At 39.6% G+C, this 19,902-nt stretch overlaps 1 protein-coding gene across 1 annotated transcript in view; it reads right to left on the bottom strand.

The window, feature by feature from the left end:
- Ranbp16 (Ran-binding protein 16) overlaps positions 1-19,902 on the bottom strand; it is a 334,729-nt gene that overhangs the window by 135,211 nt on the left and 179,616 nt on the right. The window contains exons 16-17 of the mRNA XM_071690784.1: positions 17,238-17,455; positions 10,380-10,518 (exon numbers count right to left, since the gene is read on the bottom strand). Coding sequence (XP_071546885.1) covers positions 10,380-10,518; positions 17,238-17,455 — 357 coding nt within the window. The remainder of the gene's footprint in view (positions 1-10,379; positions 10,519-17,237; positions 17,456-19,902) is intronic.

Raw genomic sequence — 19,902 nt, forward strand, 5'->3', positions numbered from 1 at the left:
TACATGTGTATGGGGGGGGGGGTTGGGCCATTTCTTTCGTCTGTTTCCTTGCGCTACCTCGCAAACGCGGGAGACAGCGACAAAGTAAAAAAAAAAAGAAAAAAAAAAAAAAAAAAATGTTAATCTCTACCTTTTTTAAAACCCCACTGCATATAACCAACCTATAATTAATGTAAAATACCCCTTAATCAGTCTACAATCAATGGTAATTAATGATCATACCTTTTAGGGCAACCTATCACTGTAAAGCATGCAACAACATGCCTATGGACTACACGCACCAAGTGGACACAGCCATTTAGGAATTACATGTATCCCAGCTCTAAATTACATATAAACCAATAAATGTGGTAATTTTTTTCATAACTGTCCTCTGTTCTTCATGTTACCAATATAGTGCCAGGAAAAGATGAAACATTGACCTCATTCACTCATATCCATTCTTTAACTGTCATGTGCAATGCACACAAACCAAAAACCCTTAAACAAACCCAGTCCAACAGACCCTCTGTGGGCCCCACTGACAGCCTCACATGCCCTACTTCAGTCCAGTGACAGCACGTAGCTCCTTGTAAACTACACTGCTTCAATTCTCTCTATCCCATGCATGTTTTACACCCTCCTGTTTTTTTTTTTGTGCAAGTCCCAAGCACTCAAGACTTTTTCCACTCTGTCTCTGTATATCCAATTCAGTTTCCCCCTTCTCTTTGTACACTCCACTTCTGACACATGCACCTTTTTGTCAACCTCTCCTCACCCATTCTCTCCATATTTCAAGACCATTTCAATACACCATATTCAGCTCTCTCAACCATACACTTATCATTACAACACATCTCTCTTACCCTGACATTTCTAATTCAATCAACCTTCATCACACCACATATTGTCCTCACTCAATCATACTCTTTCATAAATCCTCATCAAAAGCCCTAGCCTTGCATCCATACAATACAGCTGGGACTACAATCCCTTAAAAGAGGCCATCTTTGTCCTCAATATACCCAGGATCTTTTTCCCTCAGCCATCTTGTGACACTTCAGCTCCCAAGGTTCCATTCTCTGCCATATCCAGTCTCAGGCATCTAAAACACTTCACTTCCTCCAAGTTTTCTTCATTCAAACTCACACAACTCCTAACCTGTCTCTTATCACTGCTAAACCTAATAACTTTGCTTTTATTCACAGGTACACTCAATTTCCTCCTTTCACACATTCTCCCCAAATTTCTGCAGTTTCTTACTTAAATGTGCCACCAGCACCGTTTCATCAGCAAACACTATTTCACCTCCTAAGATCTCCCATTCTTGAAAGATTGCAGACCAATCCCTCTCCCAGAAATTCTCATATTCACCTTCTTTATCAGTCCTTAAACAGATTAATCAGCCACTGTAACTTCACACATCCCTGCCACAGTCCCATCTTCACCTGGTATCATTCCCTCTCCTCTCTAACCACTCTCACACACACACACCTTATTTCTCTTCATAAAAATTCCTCACAAAATCTAATAGCTTTCCTCCCATACCATTTATTTGTAATATCTTCCACAACATGTCTCTATCACACCTTCTCTCCATTTCCATAAATACTAAAGAAAAATCCTTCTGTTTCTAAACATTTCTCACACACATTCTTTAAAGCAAAACACCTGATCCACACATCCTTGAGCACTCCTGAAACCACATGGTGAGATTTTCTAATAAACGTTCATTTTCATATAAAAAAAAATTACATGCTAACAATCTTGACTGCTCCATCTTGTTACAAGGACCCTACTGGAAATAAGTTTGTAAAACTTCAGTAGGTTATCCTAGTAAAAGCATCTATGTACCCTACCGGGGTGTATTGCACGTGTATATCTATCATAATGTACGAGGGTCCCCGAATAAAGTCAATCAATCTATCTAAAAGACCCCATTTTCTATAACTTTTTCTACTCACACTGGTCTGAAATCGAAAGTGACTTGGAAGTCTTAATGCACTAGTGATAATTGAATTATTGTCATAACTCCCTCTTAAAAATGTCTTAATAATAAAAAAATCTTAAAAGATGAGAAACTACCTACAACAATTTCAGATATGAATGACATATGAATAATAATGAGTAACATGGAAAAAAATCACTTTTCTCAAAGTATGTCCCAGTGTTTGCAGCCCACAGTCAGCAAAATAAATTGAAGAAGTTAAGCAACAATGGCATTTGTTTATTATCCAGAGTTCCAATAATGTAGAGTTCAATCTAATGCTCTAGACCTGACAGTCTTCACAATAATACATAAATTTGAAAATAACATTATATCGTAACTTTCTTTTAAAATTAGCTACTCTTAAAGCAAAAGGAAACAAAACTGCAACTCTTCTCAGAGAAATAAATTTTATGAATAATATTTAAGTTTATTCCCTACATGGTAAAACTTCTAAATGACATCACAATAACATCAGTGGACAGGGAAAACAAATAAAAAATCTCGAGTCCCAGTAAAACTAAAATTACATCACTGGAGACAGGCATACTGCTAAGGGAATGGAAAAGGGTGAATGTCATATCAAATGAGTGTGGTATGTAAGGTTCAAGAAAAAATGTTTGGAAATCAAATGGAAAACTTTTTGCACTAGAGAAATTTCCTAATTGAAAGACAGCATGGTTTTAGGGAAAGGAGGTCATATGTACCTAACCTCTTATAGAGTTTTATGAGAGAGTGAGCTCAGTCCTGGACTAAAGGGAAGGTTTGGAGACTTTGCATCTGGATTGCTAGATGGCATTTGACACTATACCAACAGGTGGCTGATTATGAGGCTGAACCACCATGCAGGAATAAGGGGGTAACTCCTTTGTTGGAATGGAGATTATCTAAGAGAGAGGGAACAAGGGATGCATGTCAGAGGAGCCTTTTCCAAATGGGTTGAGGTGACCTGCAAAGTTCAGCATTACCTTACAAAGGTGATCTGAAACTTGGTTCATGAAAGTCAATCCTTGCAACTGAAGATGGGACAAAGAAAAAGATGGCCTCAACATGATTATTACCTTGCAGGAAGATTCTGTGTATGTCACCAAAGTCCCATAATAACAGGAGTACAGCAAAAAAGACAAACTGTCTGCAAGCAAATTTCAGAATAGCTTTCAAGTATATGGATAAAGAAATATTCATCATGCTTTTCATATCCTACATGAAAAAATAACTAAAATATGCTTCTCAGGTTTGGTCACCACACCTAAGAAGAACAAAGAAGTCCAAGAGAAAGTTGAGAGGAGGGCAACAAAGATGGTACCAGGATTAAGAAAGCTAAGCTTCAGAGAAAAGCTGGGGGTTTTAAATCTATCCACCTTAGAAGAAAGAAGAGTAAGAGATGACTTGATCACAGCTTTAAGTTCTTTAATAGATCAATGAGACTGACAGTGCAGAGGAGTCTGAGAGGCATAAGGATAGAGGAACCTGAGGACATAACTTGAAATTAAGAAACTTATAAATAAAAATGTATAGAAATACTTTCATATTATCAAAGTGGTGGATGCTTGGAACAAACTGACTGAGGACTTGGTTATTGCAGACAGCATGCATAAATGCAAGAGGTTGTATGATTGCAGTGTTAAAGAGATGGAGTGCCATAAGTGTAAAACTCCATCCCATACATTTCAAACAGGTAATTACCACCATATGAACCCCTTTCCAACAACCACTTTCCTATCCCAAAAGGTAACCTTCTTGCTCAACTCCTGTGCCAGACCAAGGTTCAACCCCGAACATTTTCCATGCTCATGTTTTTTTTTCATCATTGGGGAGGAGGGTGATGCTGTGGTTATCGTTTGACAATTACTAATGTAAGCCAGTGGCATTCACTCCATCCCTGTATCCCTAGAGTATATCTACCTATATCATCTGGTCCCATTACTAAAAAAAATATTTCTGTAATGTGCAACAATTACAAGGACAGAGGCCTTAAATTTGCTCATCTCGTAAGCAAGAAGAGTGAGAGGTGACTTGATTACAATCTTTGTTTTTTGAACAAATTGCTAATGCAAACAGTAAACAGTACCTCAAGAAATATACTGCACAGCCCTAGCTTATCGAAATGCTACAACCGCCTGGGTCCAAGTACCTCAGGCAACAATCCCTACACACACCTTCCCACTACAAGCACCAAACAAACAATAGCACAGAAAACAAAACTTCACCCAGAACAAACTAACTCCACAGCTCAAGAGAAGTCTATTAACACACTGAACATCATACAATTTAACACTAATGGGAGAAAAAACAAGCATTTAAAAATACTCAGCCTACACCAAACTATTGCCCTCATAAGAAAAAAAAAAAATCCCATCCAGATCTGCCATTCTTCCCTCCTATAACTATACAACTTTAAGACAAGACAGATATCAATGACAAGGAAGAGAGCATCCCTTTCACAAATCAATCAAGGTACAAAAGAGATCATAAACAGCAACAACATTATTGAACCACAACACATAGAAACAGAAATGCAGAAAACTTACTACAATGTTACCAACACCTATATTCCTCCATTCATATAATCCCCCAGTACATTTTCCAACAAGAAAGCCTGCCAAACACACCTAACATCTCACTCAGGGGAGATTTCAATACCCATCATCCTGCATGGCTAAACACTGACACTCAAGATACTTAAGAAGAACTGCCCATAAACCATCTATAACCCTTCAATACCCTCAATTTCTGCAAACATCCAGCCAAACTTCTAACCCAACATCTCCAAAAACCAACCTCAAAAGACATTATCTTCTACACCCCTGCACTGCACACAAAGATGACCTCAAGCACACTACGTGAAATCCCCTCTCACCACTCACCCATTCTGAAACCACCTATACTAAACCATGTTGCATAGCCACACAGTCTCCAATAAACATACAAAAATTATAGGAAATCAGATTGGTCATCATTTACACAATACACAGCAACAAAGCTTCAAGACTTCATCAAAGATAGTTCCCCATTTCCTTAAAAACACTCAACTAACACCACAAATCAATCCCAGAAAAATCATGCACCAGAAAGGTGCAGCACATAATATACCCAAACTTCTACCTGCACACTGTAGACCTTATAAAAAAAGAAACATGCTTATTTATTCATTTGTCCTTCGATTTATCCTCAGGATGTGGAAAGTTATTAACCGCTGTTCCTTACCAATATATGTCCCATGTGTTTTACTTCTCTACTCTAACTTCTTTAAATTCATCAAGTTTTGCTATCCATATTTCATCAAAAACTTCCTCAACAGATCATGTTCTGCCTCTATGGCTATGAAACAAAATTATTTCATTATATATTTTATTTTGCTTTGTCGCTGTCTCCCGCGTTTTTGCGAGGTAGCGCAAGGAAACAGACGAAAGAAATGGCCCAACCTACCCCCATACACATGTATATACATACACGTCCACACACGCAAATATACATACCTATACATCTCAATGTACACGCATATATACACACACAGACATATACATACATACACATGTACATAATTCATACTGTCTGCCTTTATCTATTCCCATCACCACCTCGCCACACATGGAATAACATCCCCCTCCCCCCTCATGTGTGCGAGGTAGCACTAGGAAAAGACAACAAAGGCCCCATTCGTTCACACTTAGTCTCTAGCTGTAATGTAATAAAGCCCGAAACCACAGCTCCCTTTCCACATCCAGGCCCCACACAACTTTCCATGGTTTACCCCAGACACTTCACATGCCCTGATTCAATCCACTGACAGCACGTCGACCCCGGTATACCACATCGATCCAATTCACTCTATTCCTTGCCCGCCTTTCACTCTCCTGCATGTTCAGGCCCCGATCACTCAAAATCTTTTTCACTCCATCTTTCCACCTCCAATTTGGTCTCCCACTTCTCCTCATTCCCTCCACCTCCGACACATATATCCTCTTGGTCAATCTTTCCTCACTCATTCTCTCCATGTGCCCAAACCATTTCAAAACACCCTTTTCTGCTCTCTCAACCACGCTCTTTTTATTTCCACACATCTCTCTTACCCTTACATTACTTACTCGATCAAACCACCTCACACCACATATTGTCCTCAAACATCTCATTTCCAGCACATCCACCCTCCTGCGCACAACTCTATTCATAGCCCATGCCTCGCAACCATATAACATTGTTGGAACCACTATTCCTTCAAACATACCCATTTTTGCTTTCCAAGATAATGTTCTCGACTTCCAAACATTCTTCAAGGCTCCCAGGATTTTCGCCCCCTCCCCCACCCTATGATTCACTTCCGCTTCCATGGTTCCATCCACTGACAGATCCACTCCCAGATATCTAAAACACTTTACTTCCTCCAGTTATTCTCGAATAGCATCCAAAATAGTACTGTAATGTCATGTTATAATGCAGTTCTTTGCAATGAATTTGAGATAATACACTCACCAAATTACTCCCATTTTTTCATTATAAATGAGCTGTTACGACTTAATGCAAGCTCAGCTGGCTGCACACCGCAGGATGCAGACGTTGCACATGCCATGCTGCACCCCATATCAGCTCTCTGTGAGCATTCAAAAAGAGGAAGCATTGTCTACCACTTGTAGATTTCTGCACTTCTGCCCACTTCATCCAGTCACCACTAAGCCAAAGTGTTCACTTTTTTCAAGATACTGAATGAACTTGGATGTTGGTGAAGCACTTCAGCAGTTGCTTGCAGTTACGGTGTTAATGATAAGAGCATCCAAAGAAGAAAAGCAAATCTACCAGGAAAGCCTTTTTTCAGCAATCCTTTTTGAAGATGATAATGCATCTTAGGTTGCCAATATATATGAATATGGAGGATGCTCTTCCACCTAACCCTTCAACATCCACAAAAAAAAAATTTCTCCCAACCCTAAAAACTTGGGAATCTAAAGAATAATGAAGTGCCTTTTTCCTAAAAATAATAAAGATTATGTTAATGGAATGCAGAAGACAAATCTAAGAGAAAATCTGGATTGTGTTTAAATGCATAATTACAAGAATAAGTGGAGCCTTGTTATGGATAGGGAGCTCTGATTTTGGTGCATTAAACATGAGAGCGAGAGAATGGGATGTAAGTAGGTGCAGCCTTTCTTTGTCTATTCCTGGTGCAACCTCACTCATCTAGCACATTCTGCTACACTTCCAAACTAAACATTGTCAAGTATAATCTTGCCACAAAGTATGAAATACATTTTGTTTCTGCATGATTACATGAAAGTTGCTGTTATTCTTACTTATATATTGCAAACTGAGTTTTTCGTATAATGATTAACACAAAATTCCCTTGTTTAAAGAACAGAATGTAATACTTATGAGAAATATCATGTGATGTGTGGACGGCAGCCACCCAGACATGCAATTCTTTATCGTCTTTTGAGTCTGTTTAGAAGTGAAAAAGGGAGCAAATGAGAATTGGGGTGAGAGAGTATCATTAAATTTTAGGGAGAATAAAAAGATGTTTTGGAAGGAGGTAAATAAAGACAAGGGAACAAATGGGAACATCAGTGAAGGGGGCTAATGGGGTGGTGATAACAAGTAGTGGTGATGTGAGAAGGAGATGGAGTGAGTATTTTGAAGGTCTGTTGAATGTGTTTGATGATAAAGTGGCAGATATAGGGTGTTTTGGTCGAGGTGGTGTGCAAAGTGAGAGGGTTAGGGAGAATGATTTGGTAAACAGAGAAGAGGTAGTAAACGCTTTGCAAAAGATGAAAGCTGGCAAGGCGGCGGGTTTGGATGGTATTGCAGTGGAATTTATTAAATAAGGGGTGACTGTATTGTTGACTAGTTGATAAGGTTATTCAATGTATGTATGACTCATGGTGAGGTGCCTGAGGATTGGTGGAATGCTTGCATAGTGCCATTGTACAAAGGCAAAGGGGATAAAAGTGAGTGCTTAAATTACACAGGATAAGTTTGTAGAGCATTCCTGGTAAATTATATGGGAGGGTATTGATTGAGAGGGTGAAGGCATGTACAGAGCATCAGATTGGGGAAGAGCAGTGTGGTTTCAGAAGTGATAGAGGATGTGTGGATCAGGTGTTTGCTTTGAAGAATGTATGTGAGAAATACTTAGAAAAGCAAATGGATTTGTATGTAGCATTTATGGATCTGGAGAAGGCATATGATAGAGTTGATAGAGATGCTCTGTGGAAGGTATAAAGAATATATGGTGTGGGAGGCAAGTTGTTAGAAGCAGTGAAAAGTTTTTATCGAGGATGTAAGGCATGTGTACGAGTAGGAAGAGAGGAAAGTGATTGGTTCTCAGTGAATGCTGGTTTGCGGCAGGGGTGCATGGTTTCTCCATGGTTGTTTAATCTGTTTATGGATGGGGTTGTTAGGGAGGTGAATGCAAGAGTTTAGGAAAGAGGGACAAGTATGCAGTCTATTGTGCATGAGAGAGCTTGGGAAGTGAGTCAGTTGTTGTTCATTGATGATACAGCGCTGGTGGCTGATTCGGGTGAGAAACTGCAGAACCTGGTAACTGAGTTTGGTAAAGTGTGTCAAAGAAGAAAGGTGGGAGTAAATGTGAATAAGAGCAAGGTTATTAGGTACAGTAGGGTTGAAGGACAAGTCAATTGGGAGGTAAGTTTGAATGGAGAAAAACTGGAGGAAGTGAAGTGTTCTAGATATCTGGGAGTGGATTTGGCAGCAGATGGAACCATGGAAGTGGAAGTGAATCATAGGGTGGGGGAGGGGGTGAAAGTTCTGGGAGCATTGAAAAATGTGTGGAAGTCGAGAACGGTATCTTGGAAAGCAAAAATGGGTATGTTTCAAGGAATAATGGTTCCAACAATGTTACATGGGTGCGAGGTGTGGGCTATAGACAGAGTTGTGCTGGGGAGGAAGGATGTGCTGGAAATGAGATGTTTGAGAACAATATGTGGTGTGAGGTGGTTTCATCGAGTAAGTAATGAAAGGGTAAGAGAGATGTGTGGTAATAAAAAGAGTGTGGTTGAGAGAGCAGAAGAGAGTGTTTTGAAATTGTTTGGTCACATGGAGAGAATGAGTGAGGAAAGATTGACAAAGAGGATATATGTGTCAGAGGTGGAGGGAACAAGGAGAAGTGGGAGACCAAATTGGAAGTGGAAAGATGGAGTAAAAGATTCTGAGTGATTGGGGCCTGAACATGCAGGAGGGTGAAAGTCGTGCAAGGAATAGAGTGAATTAGAACGATGTGGTATACTGGGGTTGACGTACTGTCAATGGATTGAACTAGAGCATGCGAAGCGTCTAGGGTAAACCATGGAAAGTTTAGCGGGGCCTGACTGTGGAAAGAGAGCTGTGGTTTCGGTGCATTATACATGACAGCTAGAGACTGAGTGTGAGCGAATGTGGCCTTTGTTGTCTTTTCCTAGAGCTACCTCATGCACATGCACGGGGAGGGGGTTGTCATTTCATGTGTGGCATGGTGGAAACGGGAATGAATATAGGCAGACAGTATGAATTATGTACATGTGTATATATGTCTGTGTGTGTATCTATATGTATACATTGAGATGTATAGGTATGTATATGTGCGTGTGTGGACGTGTATGTATATAAACGTGTATGTGGGTGGGCTGGGCCATTCTTTCGTCTGTTTCCTTGCGCTACCTCGCTGATGTGGAGGACAGCAACAAAGTATAATAAAATAAATATTTCAAATGAAAAAGTAAAAAAGTACATTCATATTATGGAGTCCTTCTGCACCAGTCTAAAAATCAGAAAATGAGATATCTGGGATATCAAATCTCTATTAAAGTTCCCTGTTATCCCAACATGCTTCAAAGTGACAAAATGCTTGAATGAATCAAGAAATCAGTCCTTATCAGTTGAACAGGGGTCTTACATGCAACTGAGAAGTGCCGAACACTTGAAAATGATTGTGCCCAAGCATTTCTTCTGTTTAACAGTAGATATGCAACACAAAACACTGTAATATTATAATTCAAGACTCGTTATCTACCAATAAACTTTGCACCCTTATCATTAGCATTATGTCAGGTAATATGTTTACCTTCAGTTCAAAGGAACCCTACATATCTAAAACTTAAATATTTCTGCAAACACCAAGCAGTAATCTAAGTACCAGATGGATGGGCATGTCTATAACCTAATTCCTTAGTTTAACGTTAATCCCGCACACTTATAAACATCAGACATCTGACTGTGTCCAACTCCCTTACATATTTCTATGTAAACCCTACATACTGACAAACAGTAAGAAATACCAGAGAGAGTCTACAATATATCCCAAACAAAATTCTGCTGCACACAAAGAAAATATTATTCTTTTTCTAAATATCTTATTCAAATCCATATATAAAGTTTATGCACTGATGCAGTTCTGTCTTGCCAACACAAGACTAATATGACTTACCTATGGCAGAGAGTCCTTCAGATATTGAAGACAGAACATAAAGGAATACATTGGGTTCTAACGTCGATAAGAAGTTCATATGGTCCTGCGCAAGACACTCAAGTAGTACGTAATATGTCTGGGACAGCTTTGGATATACCTGTGATAAAAGGAAATACAAGACAGTGTTTGGTATGCATGTGATTAAAAAAGTAACGATCTTTTACTTTTAACCCTTGATGAAAAATTATTCAGAAGTAAGTGTACTGGCTAAAAACCTCTTTTTATGCAGAGATAATATCATTTGTCTACAGGTGTCTAAATTACAATACACAAGGTTGGATTGATTAGCAATGTCTCTAAGCTAAAAGGCATAAAAACTAAGCAGAAAACAAATGGTATTATTATAACCTAATAGTTCCAAGTAGTGCCACCAGCCAGGGCTTATAAAAGCTTGACCCAACAGAAACTAAGAATGGCACAAACCATGAGTGAAATGATGGAAGTATATGATACAGACAACTGACTTCAGTCACACTGGAACAAATATTTCATAAAAAAACTCTAAAGGACCCTGTCTGCACTCTGACAAGTTATGGTGCAAGGACTCTATCCATACTTGTATAAGTTGCCTCTCCCTGCCTTCAGTTAAATTCAAAAGTGCCCTTTTCCATTACGCTAAGGTGCTTAAAGTCACTAGCAACTATAACTAGCATTGTTATAAAATGCTTGAGTGTTAGTTACCCATATAATACAATGCCCTACCCTCTAAGGACTGTAGCCATATTTGTAAGGTTTGTCTTTTCTTACCATCATTTAAATTGTAAGGCATGCTTATCAATATGTAGAGATGTCTTCTGTCAATGGCAACTACAATCAGAGCTGGGAAAAATCTTAGTGTCCCAGTTAACCACATAACATGAAAGAAGGTACGGCCCTAGTGTGCATGACTGATATGCCACAAGCCAATTAAATTCTTATTAACAATAGTTTTGGGGGTACTAATCATCATAGTAATATTTTGGCTGTTGTTGAACTGTTAGCAATGAAAAAAAGTTCTTTGTGTTGAAGTAATACATAGGCAATGTCAGAGAAGAGACAAAAATGTATAAAATGTATAAGTCAGCAAAAGGAAAAAAAGTGAAAAGCCAGCAATACATCAAATCAAAATGTCTGTAGAGCAAGGAATATGGATAATTCAACTTATACTTCCTATTCTTAACTTTTCTTGATATTCCCTAGTAAATGATAAGCTTAAAATAATTTTCAAATTCTTTGATAAGCCTCAGTCATGGCGACCCCTATAAATTTTCAAAAGGTTTGGTACTTTAGGATTAAATGCTTATTTCATTAAAGGATCAAATGCAGGTGATTCTGAATCCAAAACCACTGAAGGCTGCCTTGACCTTATGAACAACAAAAATTTTGCCTTTCATGGAAAGAAAGATTATAAAGCCACAATGTAAACTTTTAATAAAACTAGATGCAACCCTTTTAAAGTTATTGTTGGACATACTACAAAACTAGTTCTAACAGCTGCTTAGATGTACTACGCAAGGACTCACTAAACCATCATCCATCACCAAAACCCTCCACAAATATGTGATATGACCCAAATGACCCTTTCCCCTTTAACTTCTCCAATCACCTTCCTTTCCAATCAGGAATAGCAAACATAAATGTGGAATTAAGATTGTCATTTTCTCTTTCTATTAACAGAATTCATTGTACGGTATGTATATCATAGTACATGTAAACAGTAGTTTTTTTATTGGTAAAATACAAGGTACTGTCATATTAGTAATGAAAACACTAATCTCTATTACTTACATTATTTAATTTACACAGCAACTTTCAATAACACAACTATCCACTAAATCAAAAGGTCCCTGTATACTTATGTACTCGTCAAGTCTTTAGGACCAAACAATTATGCATAAGGTAGGGAAGTTGCCCTATACACAAGTAATATCTTTGTGGGGTTGAAATCTAAGTGATGGGTAAAGTGGACCTGCATTATGGGAAAGGATAGCTCAGTGGGACAGATGGAACCTGGTAGCTTAATGCCTCCAAGACCTAGTTTCCATCAATCTCTGGGACAGATGGAACCTGGTAGCTTAATGCCTCCAAGACCTAGTTTCCATCAATCTCTTTAACAAAAATTCCTCACTGCTTTTCTCTTTCCTTTCATAGTTCTGTAATTCCACCTCTTGATTAAAATGAACACAACTGGTATTACTGCAACATCCACTCTTTCTTAAAAACTCCACATCATGGAAATAGCTGAATCTGCTTCTTAGAAATTGGGAGTCCTGTTTATCTGTCAATTATTTTCTTTTTCAATAATCAATCTGTTTATAAATAGGACCAATCTCTCCTCATTTGAAGTAATGCTCTCAAAACTGAGGTAGTTCTAGCTCTGCATCCTTACTTGACAGAGTTGAGGTAAAAGCGATTTACATCATAAACTCTCCATGGATAGCTCTAAAACTTGACTTGATTACCCTATGCTAAAATGTTGGCTCACTTTCCCAATTCTATAGGTATTACTTTGGTTCTTGCTCCCGACCAAAAACTATGACCTAGTACAGTTTAAAAGACATTTTTTCACTTCCTCCAAAATTCATGTATACTTTCCCTTATCTCTTCTTTCTCCCTTTCATAATCCTCTCTATATTTCATGTAAGGTTCAACCTTGATTTGGACTTTCGTCCATACCTGGAATCTCTAACACACACACTTGCACAAAACAAATAAATAAAATATATATCGTTAAATTTTAGGGAGAATAAGATGTTTTGGAAGGAGGTAAATAAAGTGCATAAGACAAGAGAACAAATGAGAACATCGGTGAAGGGAGCTAATGGGGAGGTAATAACAAGAAGTGGAGAAGTGAGAAGGAGATGGAGAGAATATTTTGAAGGTTTGTTGAATGTGTTTGATGATGAAAGCAGTGTGGTTGATAATAAAAGAAGATTTAGGGTGTTTTGGTCAAGTGGTGTGCGAAGTGAGAAGGTCAGGGAGAATGGTTTGGTAAACAGAAAGGAGGTAGTGAAAGCTTTGCAGAAGATGAAAGCCAGCAAGGCGGCAGGTTTGGATAATATTGCAGTGGAATTTATCAAAAAAGGAGGTTGACTGTGTTGTTGACTAGCTGGTGAGGATATTCAATGGATGTATGGTACATGGTGAAGTGCCCGAAGATTAGCAGAATGCATGCATAGTGCAATTGTACAAAGGCAAAGGGGATAGAAGTGAGTGCTCAAATTACAGAGATATAAGTTTGTTGAGTATTCCTGGGAGGAGGGTATTGATTGAGAGGGTGAAGGCATGTACAGAGCATCAGATTGGGGAAGAGCAGTGTGGTTTCAGAAGTGGTAGAGGATGTGTGGATCAGGTGTTTGCTTGGAAGAATGTATGTGAGATATACCAGGAAAAACAGATGGATTTGTATGTGGCATTTATGGATCTGGAGAAGGCATATGGTAGAGTTGACATTAATGCTTTGTGGAAGGCATTAAGAGTATTTGGTGTGGGAGGTAAGTTGCCAGAAGCAGTGAAAAGTTTTTATCAAGGATGTAAGGCATGTTTACGAGTAGGAAAAGAGGAAAGTGATTGGTTCCCAGTGAATGTCGGTTTGCAGCAGGGGTGCATGATGTCTCCATGGTTGTTTAATTTGTTTATGGATGGGGTTCTTAGGGAGTTGAACGCAAGTGTTTTGGAGAGAGGGACAAGTATGCAGTCTGTTGCGGATGAGAGGGCTTGGGAAGTGAGTCAGTTGTTCGCTGTTGGTGGTTGATTCAGGTGAGAAACTGCAGAAATTGGTGACTGAGTTTGGTAAAGTGTGTGAAAGAAGAAAGCTGAGAGTAAATGTGAATAAAAGCAAGGTTATTAAGTTCAGCAGGGTTGAGGGACAAGTTAATTGGGAGGTAAGTTTGAATGGAAAAAAACTGGAGGAAGAGAATTGTTTTAGATATCTGAGAGTGGATTTAACAGCAGATGGAACCATTGAAGCAGAAGTGATTCACAGAGTGGGGGAGCGGGCGAAGGCTCTGGGAGCATTGAAGAATGTGTGAAAGGGGAGAGCATTATCTCGGAGAGCAAAAATGGGAATGTTTGAAGGAATAGTGGTTCCAACAATGTTATATGGTTGCGAAGCTTGGGCTATAGGTAGGGTTGTGCGGAGGAGGGTGGATGTGTTGGAAATGAAATGTTTGAGGACAATATGTGGTGTGAAGTGATTTGATCGAGTAAATAGTGAAAGGATGAGAGATTTGTGGTAATAAAAAGAGTGTGGTTGAGAAAGCAGAAGAGGGTGTATTGAAATGGTTTAGTCACAAGGAGAGAATGAGTGAGGAAAGATTGACAAAGAGAATATATGTGTCAGAGGTGGAGGGAACGAGAAGTGGGAGACTAAATTGGAGGTGGAAGGATGGAGTGAAAAAGATTTTGAGAAATAGGGGCCTGAACATACAGGAAGGTGAAAGGCGTGCAAGGAATAGAGTGGATAGGAACAACGTGGTGTACCAGGGTCAACATGCTGTCAATGGATTGAACCAGGGCATGTACAGTATCTAGGGTAAACATGGAAAGTTTTGCGGGGCCTGGATGTGGAAAGGGAGCTGTGGTTTCAGTGCATCACACATGTCAGCTAGAGCATGAGTGTGAACGAATGTGGCCTTTGTTGTGTTTTTCATAGCGCTACCTCGCACGCGTGTGAGGGGTGCTCTTTCATGTGTGGTGGGGTGGTGACGGGAATGGATGAAGGCAGTGAGTATGAATATGTACATGTGTATATATGTATATGTCTGTGTATGTATATGTATGTATATGTTGAAATGTATAAGCATGTATATGTGTGTGTGTGTGTGTGTGTGTGTGTGTGGGCGTTATGTATATACATGTGTATGTGGGTGGGTTGGGCCTTTCGTCTGTTTCCTTGCGCTCCCTCACCAACATGGGAGATAGTGACTAAGTATAATAAATAAAAGAAATAACTCTCTTACCCTTTCATTACTTACTTGATCAAACCACCTCACACCACATATTGTCCTTAAACATTTCATTTCCAACACATCCACCCTCCTCCACACAGCCCTATCTACAGCCCATTTCTTGCAACTATATAACATTGTTGGAACCACTATTCCTTCAAACATACCCATTTTTGCTCTCCGAGATAACTTTCTCACCTTCCACACATTCTTCAGTGCTCCCAAAACCTTCGCTCCCTTCCCCACCCTGTGACTCACTTCCACTTCCATGGCTCCATCTGCTGCTAAGTCCACTCCCAGATGTCTAAAACACTTCACTTCCTCCATTCAAACTTACCTCCAAGTTAACTTGTCCCTCAACCCTACAGAACCTAATAATCTTGCTTTCATTTACTCTCAACTTTCTTCTTCCACACACTTTACCAAATTTAGTTACCAAATTCTGCAGTTTTTCACCTGAATCAGCCACCAGCGCTGTACCATCAGAGAACAACAACTTACTTCCCAAGCCCTCTCATCCACCACAGACTGCATACTTGACCCTCTCTCCAAAACTATTGCATTTGCCTCCCTAACCACCCCATCCATAAACAAATTAAACAACCATGGAGATATCATGCACCCCTGCCACAAACCGACATTTACTAAGAACCAATCACTTTCCTCATTTCCTACTCGTACACATGCCTTACATCCTAGTTAAAACTCTTCACTGCTTCTAGCACCTTAACTCCCACATCATATACTGTTAAAACCTTCCACAAAGCACCTGTATCCACCCTATCATATGCCTTCTCCAGATTCATAAATGCCACATACAAATCCATCTGTTTTTCTAAGTAATTCTCGCATACATTCTTTAAAGCAAACACTTGATCCATACATCCTCTACCACTTCTGAAACCACACTGCTCTTTCCCAGTCTGATGCTCTGTACATGCCTTTACCCTCTCAATCAATACCCTCCCATATAATTTCCCAGGAATACTCGACAAACTTATGCCTCTGTAATTTGAACACTCACCTTTATCCCCTTTGCCTTTGTACATTGGCACTATGCATGCATTCCCTCAATCCTAAGACATTTCACCATGATCCATACATACACTGAATATCTTTACCACCCAATCAACAACACAGTCACCTCCTCTTTTAATAAATTCCACTGCAATACCATCCAAACATAAATAAAGCATGTTAAGAATATGCGGAAAGAGATATTAATATCTGAGAAAACAAAAATGGGTATGCTCCAAGATATAGCAGTCCCAACTATTACATGGAAGCATGTCATAGGCTACTGATGATGTGTGGAGGAGGGTGGATGTGCTGGGAATAAAATGTTTTGAGGACAACATATTGTCTGAGGAGGTTTGACTGAGTGCATAATAAAGAGACAAGTGTGGTAATTAAGAGTGTGGTTGAGAGAGCTGAAGGTGAGCTGAAACAGTTTGAAGATATGGTGAGAATGAGTAAGGAAAGGTTGACAAAGAGGATATATGTGCCAGTAGTAGAGGGAACATGGAGAAGCGGGAGAACAATCTGGAGATGGAAGGATGGAGCGAAAAAAATTTTGAGTGACTGGGGCCTGAACATACAAGAGGGTAAAAGGTGTGCATGAGATAGAATGAACTGGGAGGCTGTGGTATACAGGTGTTGATGTTAACTAGATGGACTGAACTAGGGCATATGAAGCAGCTAAGGGAAATCATGGAAAGGCCTGTGGAGCCTGGTTGTGGACAGGGAGGAGTAGGTTCATTGCATTATATATGACAGTTAAAGAATGGATGTCACTGAATGCAGCCTTTCTTCATCTGCTCCTGGCACAAACTCGCTAACAAGGGAAATCATATTCAAGTATGAAAAAATATATGTACAAAGCACTCACCAAGAGATCTGACTGTGGTATTGATAGCAGCAGTTTAACAAAAGTGTGTAATGCAGAGTCCAGGGCATCATCACCATAGAGGCGGAAGACTCCAAAGTTGACATAGTTGCCACATAATGCTGCCTTGAGCATAGAAAAGCAAATGCTTATACCCTTCAGCCTCATAGGGTATATTTGATCCTTTGGAATGTTATCACCTTGAGTAAGAATTCTTGAACCTGAAATAAACCATAAACAATTACCATTTTTCAAGCAAATTTGTATGCGTACCTAAAACTTGATGTAACTATCAAATGTAACATATTGATTCTATACTTTTATATATGGGATAGAAAATCACTTCAAAACTTACAAGGCAAATCCAATAACAACCTAAACCTTTTCATTAATCATTAATACTAAGTCATCAATACTAATCATTAATATTAAACTTTAAAAAGATCCTTATTTCATTTACTCATATTGTATGTACATTGCCCATCAATAAATTTGGCATGAGTGGACCCATGCCAATTACACTGATGCAAATCACTTTACGCCAACTAAAATAGTGTTGGTGTCCACCAGTGAAGTTAGAGCCCTCTAGCGAGCTATGGTAACTACGTAATATACATACATAATATTCCCAACAAGATCATATGGATGAGAGGCATTGGCTATAGATAAGGCTAAACAGAGGAGGGTAGATATGTTGGATATGAAATGTTTGAGGGCAATATATAGTGTGAAGTAGTTTGATTAAGTAATGAAAGGGTAAGAGACATGTGTGGTAATAAAAAAGGTATGGCTGAGAGAGCAGAAGAGGGTATGTTGAAATAGTTTGGACATATGATGTGAGGAAATGTTGATACTGAGGCTATATGAGTCAGAAGTGGGAGGAACAAGGAACACGGGGTGAGGATGGAGTGAGAAAGACTTTGATCAACTGGGGCCTGAAGATGCAGTTAGGTGACAGGGGTTCACTTGATATTGAATTGGAAGAATGTGGTATACTGGGGTCAATGTGCTATCAATGGACTAAACCAAGGCATCTGTAGCATCTGCAGTAGAGCATGGGAAGGTCTGTGGGGCCTAATTGTGGATAGGGAGCTGTGGTTTCAGTGCATCACACATGCAACTGAGAGAATGGATGTGAGCGAATGTGGCCTTTCATTGTTTGTTCCTGGCACTACCATGCTGACACAGGAAATGGAGATCAAGTATGGACAAAAATAATAAATATATGTTTTTTTTTTTGTTTTTTTTTTGCCACTGTCTCCCGCTTCTGCAAGGTAGCGCAAGGAAACAGACGAAAGAAATGGCCCAACCCACCCCCATACACATGTATATACATACGTCCACACACACAAATATACATACCTACACAGCTTTCCATGGTTTACCCCAGACGCTTCACATGCCCTGATTCAATCCACTGACAGCACGTCAACCCCGGTATACCACATCGATCCAATTCACTCTATTCCTTGCCCTCCTTTCACCCTCCTGCATGTTCAGGCCCCAATCACACAAAATCTTTTTCACTCCATCTTTCCACCTCCAATTTGGTCTCCCACTTCTCGTTCCCTCCACCTCCGACACATATATCCTCTTGGTCAATCTTTCCTCACTCATTCTCTCCATGTGCCCAAACCATTTCAAAACACCCTCTTCTGCTCTCTCAACCACGCTCTTTTTATTTCCACACATCTCTCTTACCCTTACGTTACTTACTCGATCAAACCACCTCACACCACACATTGTCCTCAAACATCTCATTTCCAGCACATCCACCCTCCTGTGCACAACTCTATCCATAGCCCACGCCTCGCAACCATACAACATTGTTGGAACCACTATTCCTTCAAACATACCCATTTTTGCTTTCCAAGATAATGTTCTCGACTTCACACAATCTTCAAGGCTCCCAGAATTTTCGCCCCCTCCCCCACCCTATGATCCACTTCCACTTCCATGGTTCCATCTGCTGCCAGATCCACTCCCAGATATCTAAAACACTTTACTTCCTCCAGTTTTTCTCCATTCAAACTTACCTCCCAATTGACTTGACCCTCAACCCTACTGTACCTAATTACCTTGCTCTTATTCACATTTACTCTTAACTTTCTTCTTTCACATACTTTACCAAACTCAGTCACCAGTTTCTGTAGTTTCTCACATGAATCAGCCACCAGCGCTGTATCATCAGCAAACAACAACTGACTCACTTCCCAAGCTCTCTCATCCCCAAAAGACTTCATACTTGCCCCTCTTTCCAAAACTCTTGCATTCACCTCCCTAACAACCCCATCCATAAACAAATTAAACAACCATGGAGACATCACACACCCCTGCCGCAAACCTACATTCACTGAGAACCAATCACTTTCCTCTCTTCCTACACGTACACATGCCTTACATCCTCGATAAAAACTTTTCACTGCTTCTAACAACTTGCCTCCCACACCATATATTCTTAATACCTTCCACAGAGCATCTCTATCAACTCTATCATATGCCTTCTCCAGATCCATAAATGCTACATACAAATCCATTTGCTTTTCTAAGTATTTCTCACATACATTCTTCAAAGAAAACACCTGATCCACACATCCTCTACCACTTCTGAAACCACACTGCTCTTCCCCAATCTGATGCTCTGTACATGCATTCACCCTCTCAATCA

Source organism: Panulirus ornatus, chromosome 1, assembly GCF_036320965.1.
Source record: "Panulirus ornatus isolate Po-2019 chromosome 1, ASM3632096v1, whole genome shotgun sequence".
In the NCBI taxonomy this organism is placed as follows: domain Eukaryota; kingdom Metazoa; phylum Arthropoda; class Malacostraca; order Decapoda; family Palinuridae; genus Panulirus; species Panulirus ornatus.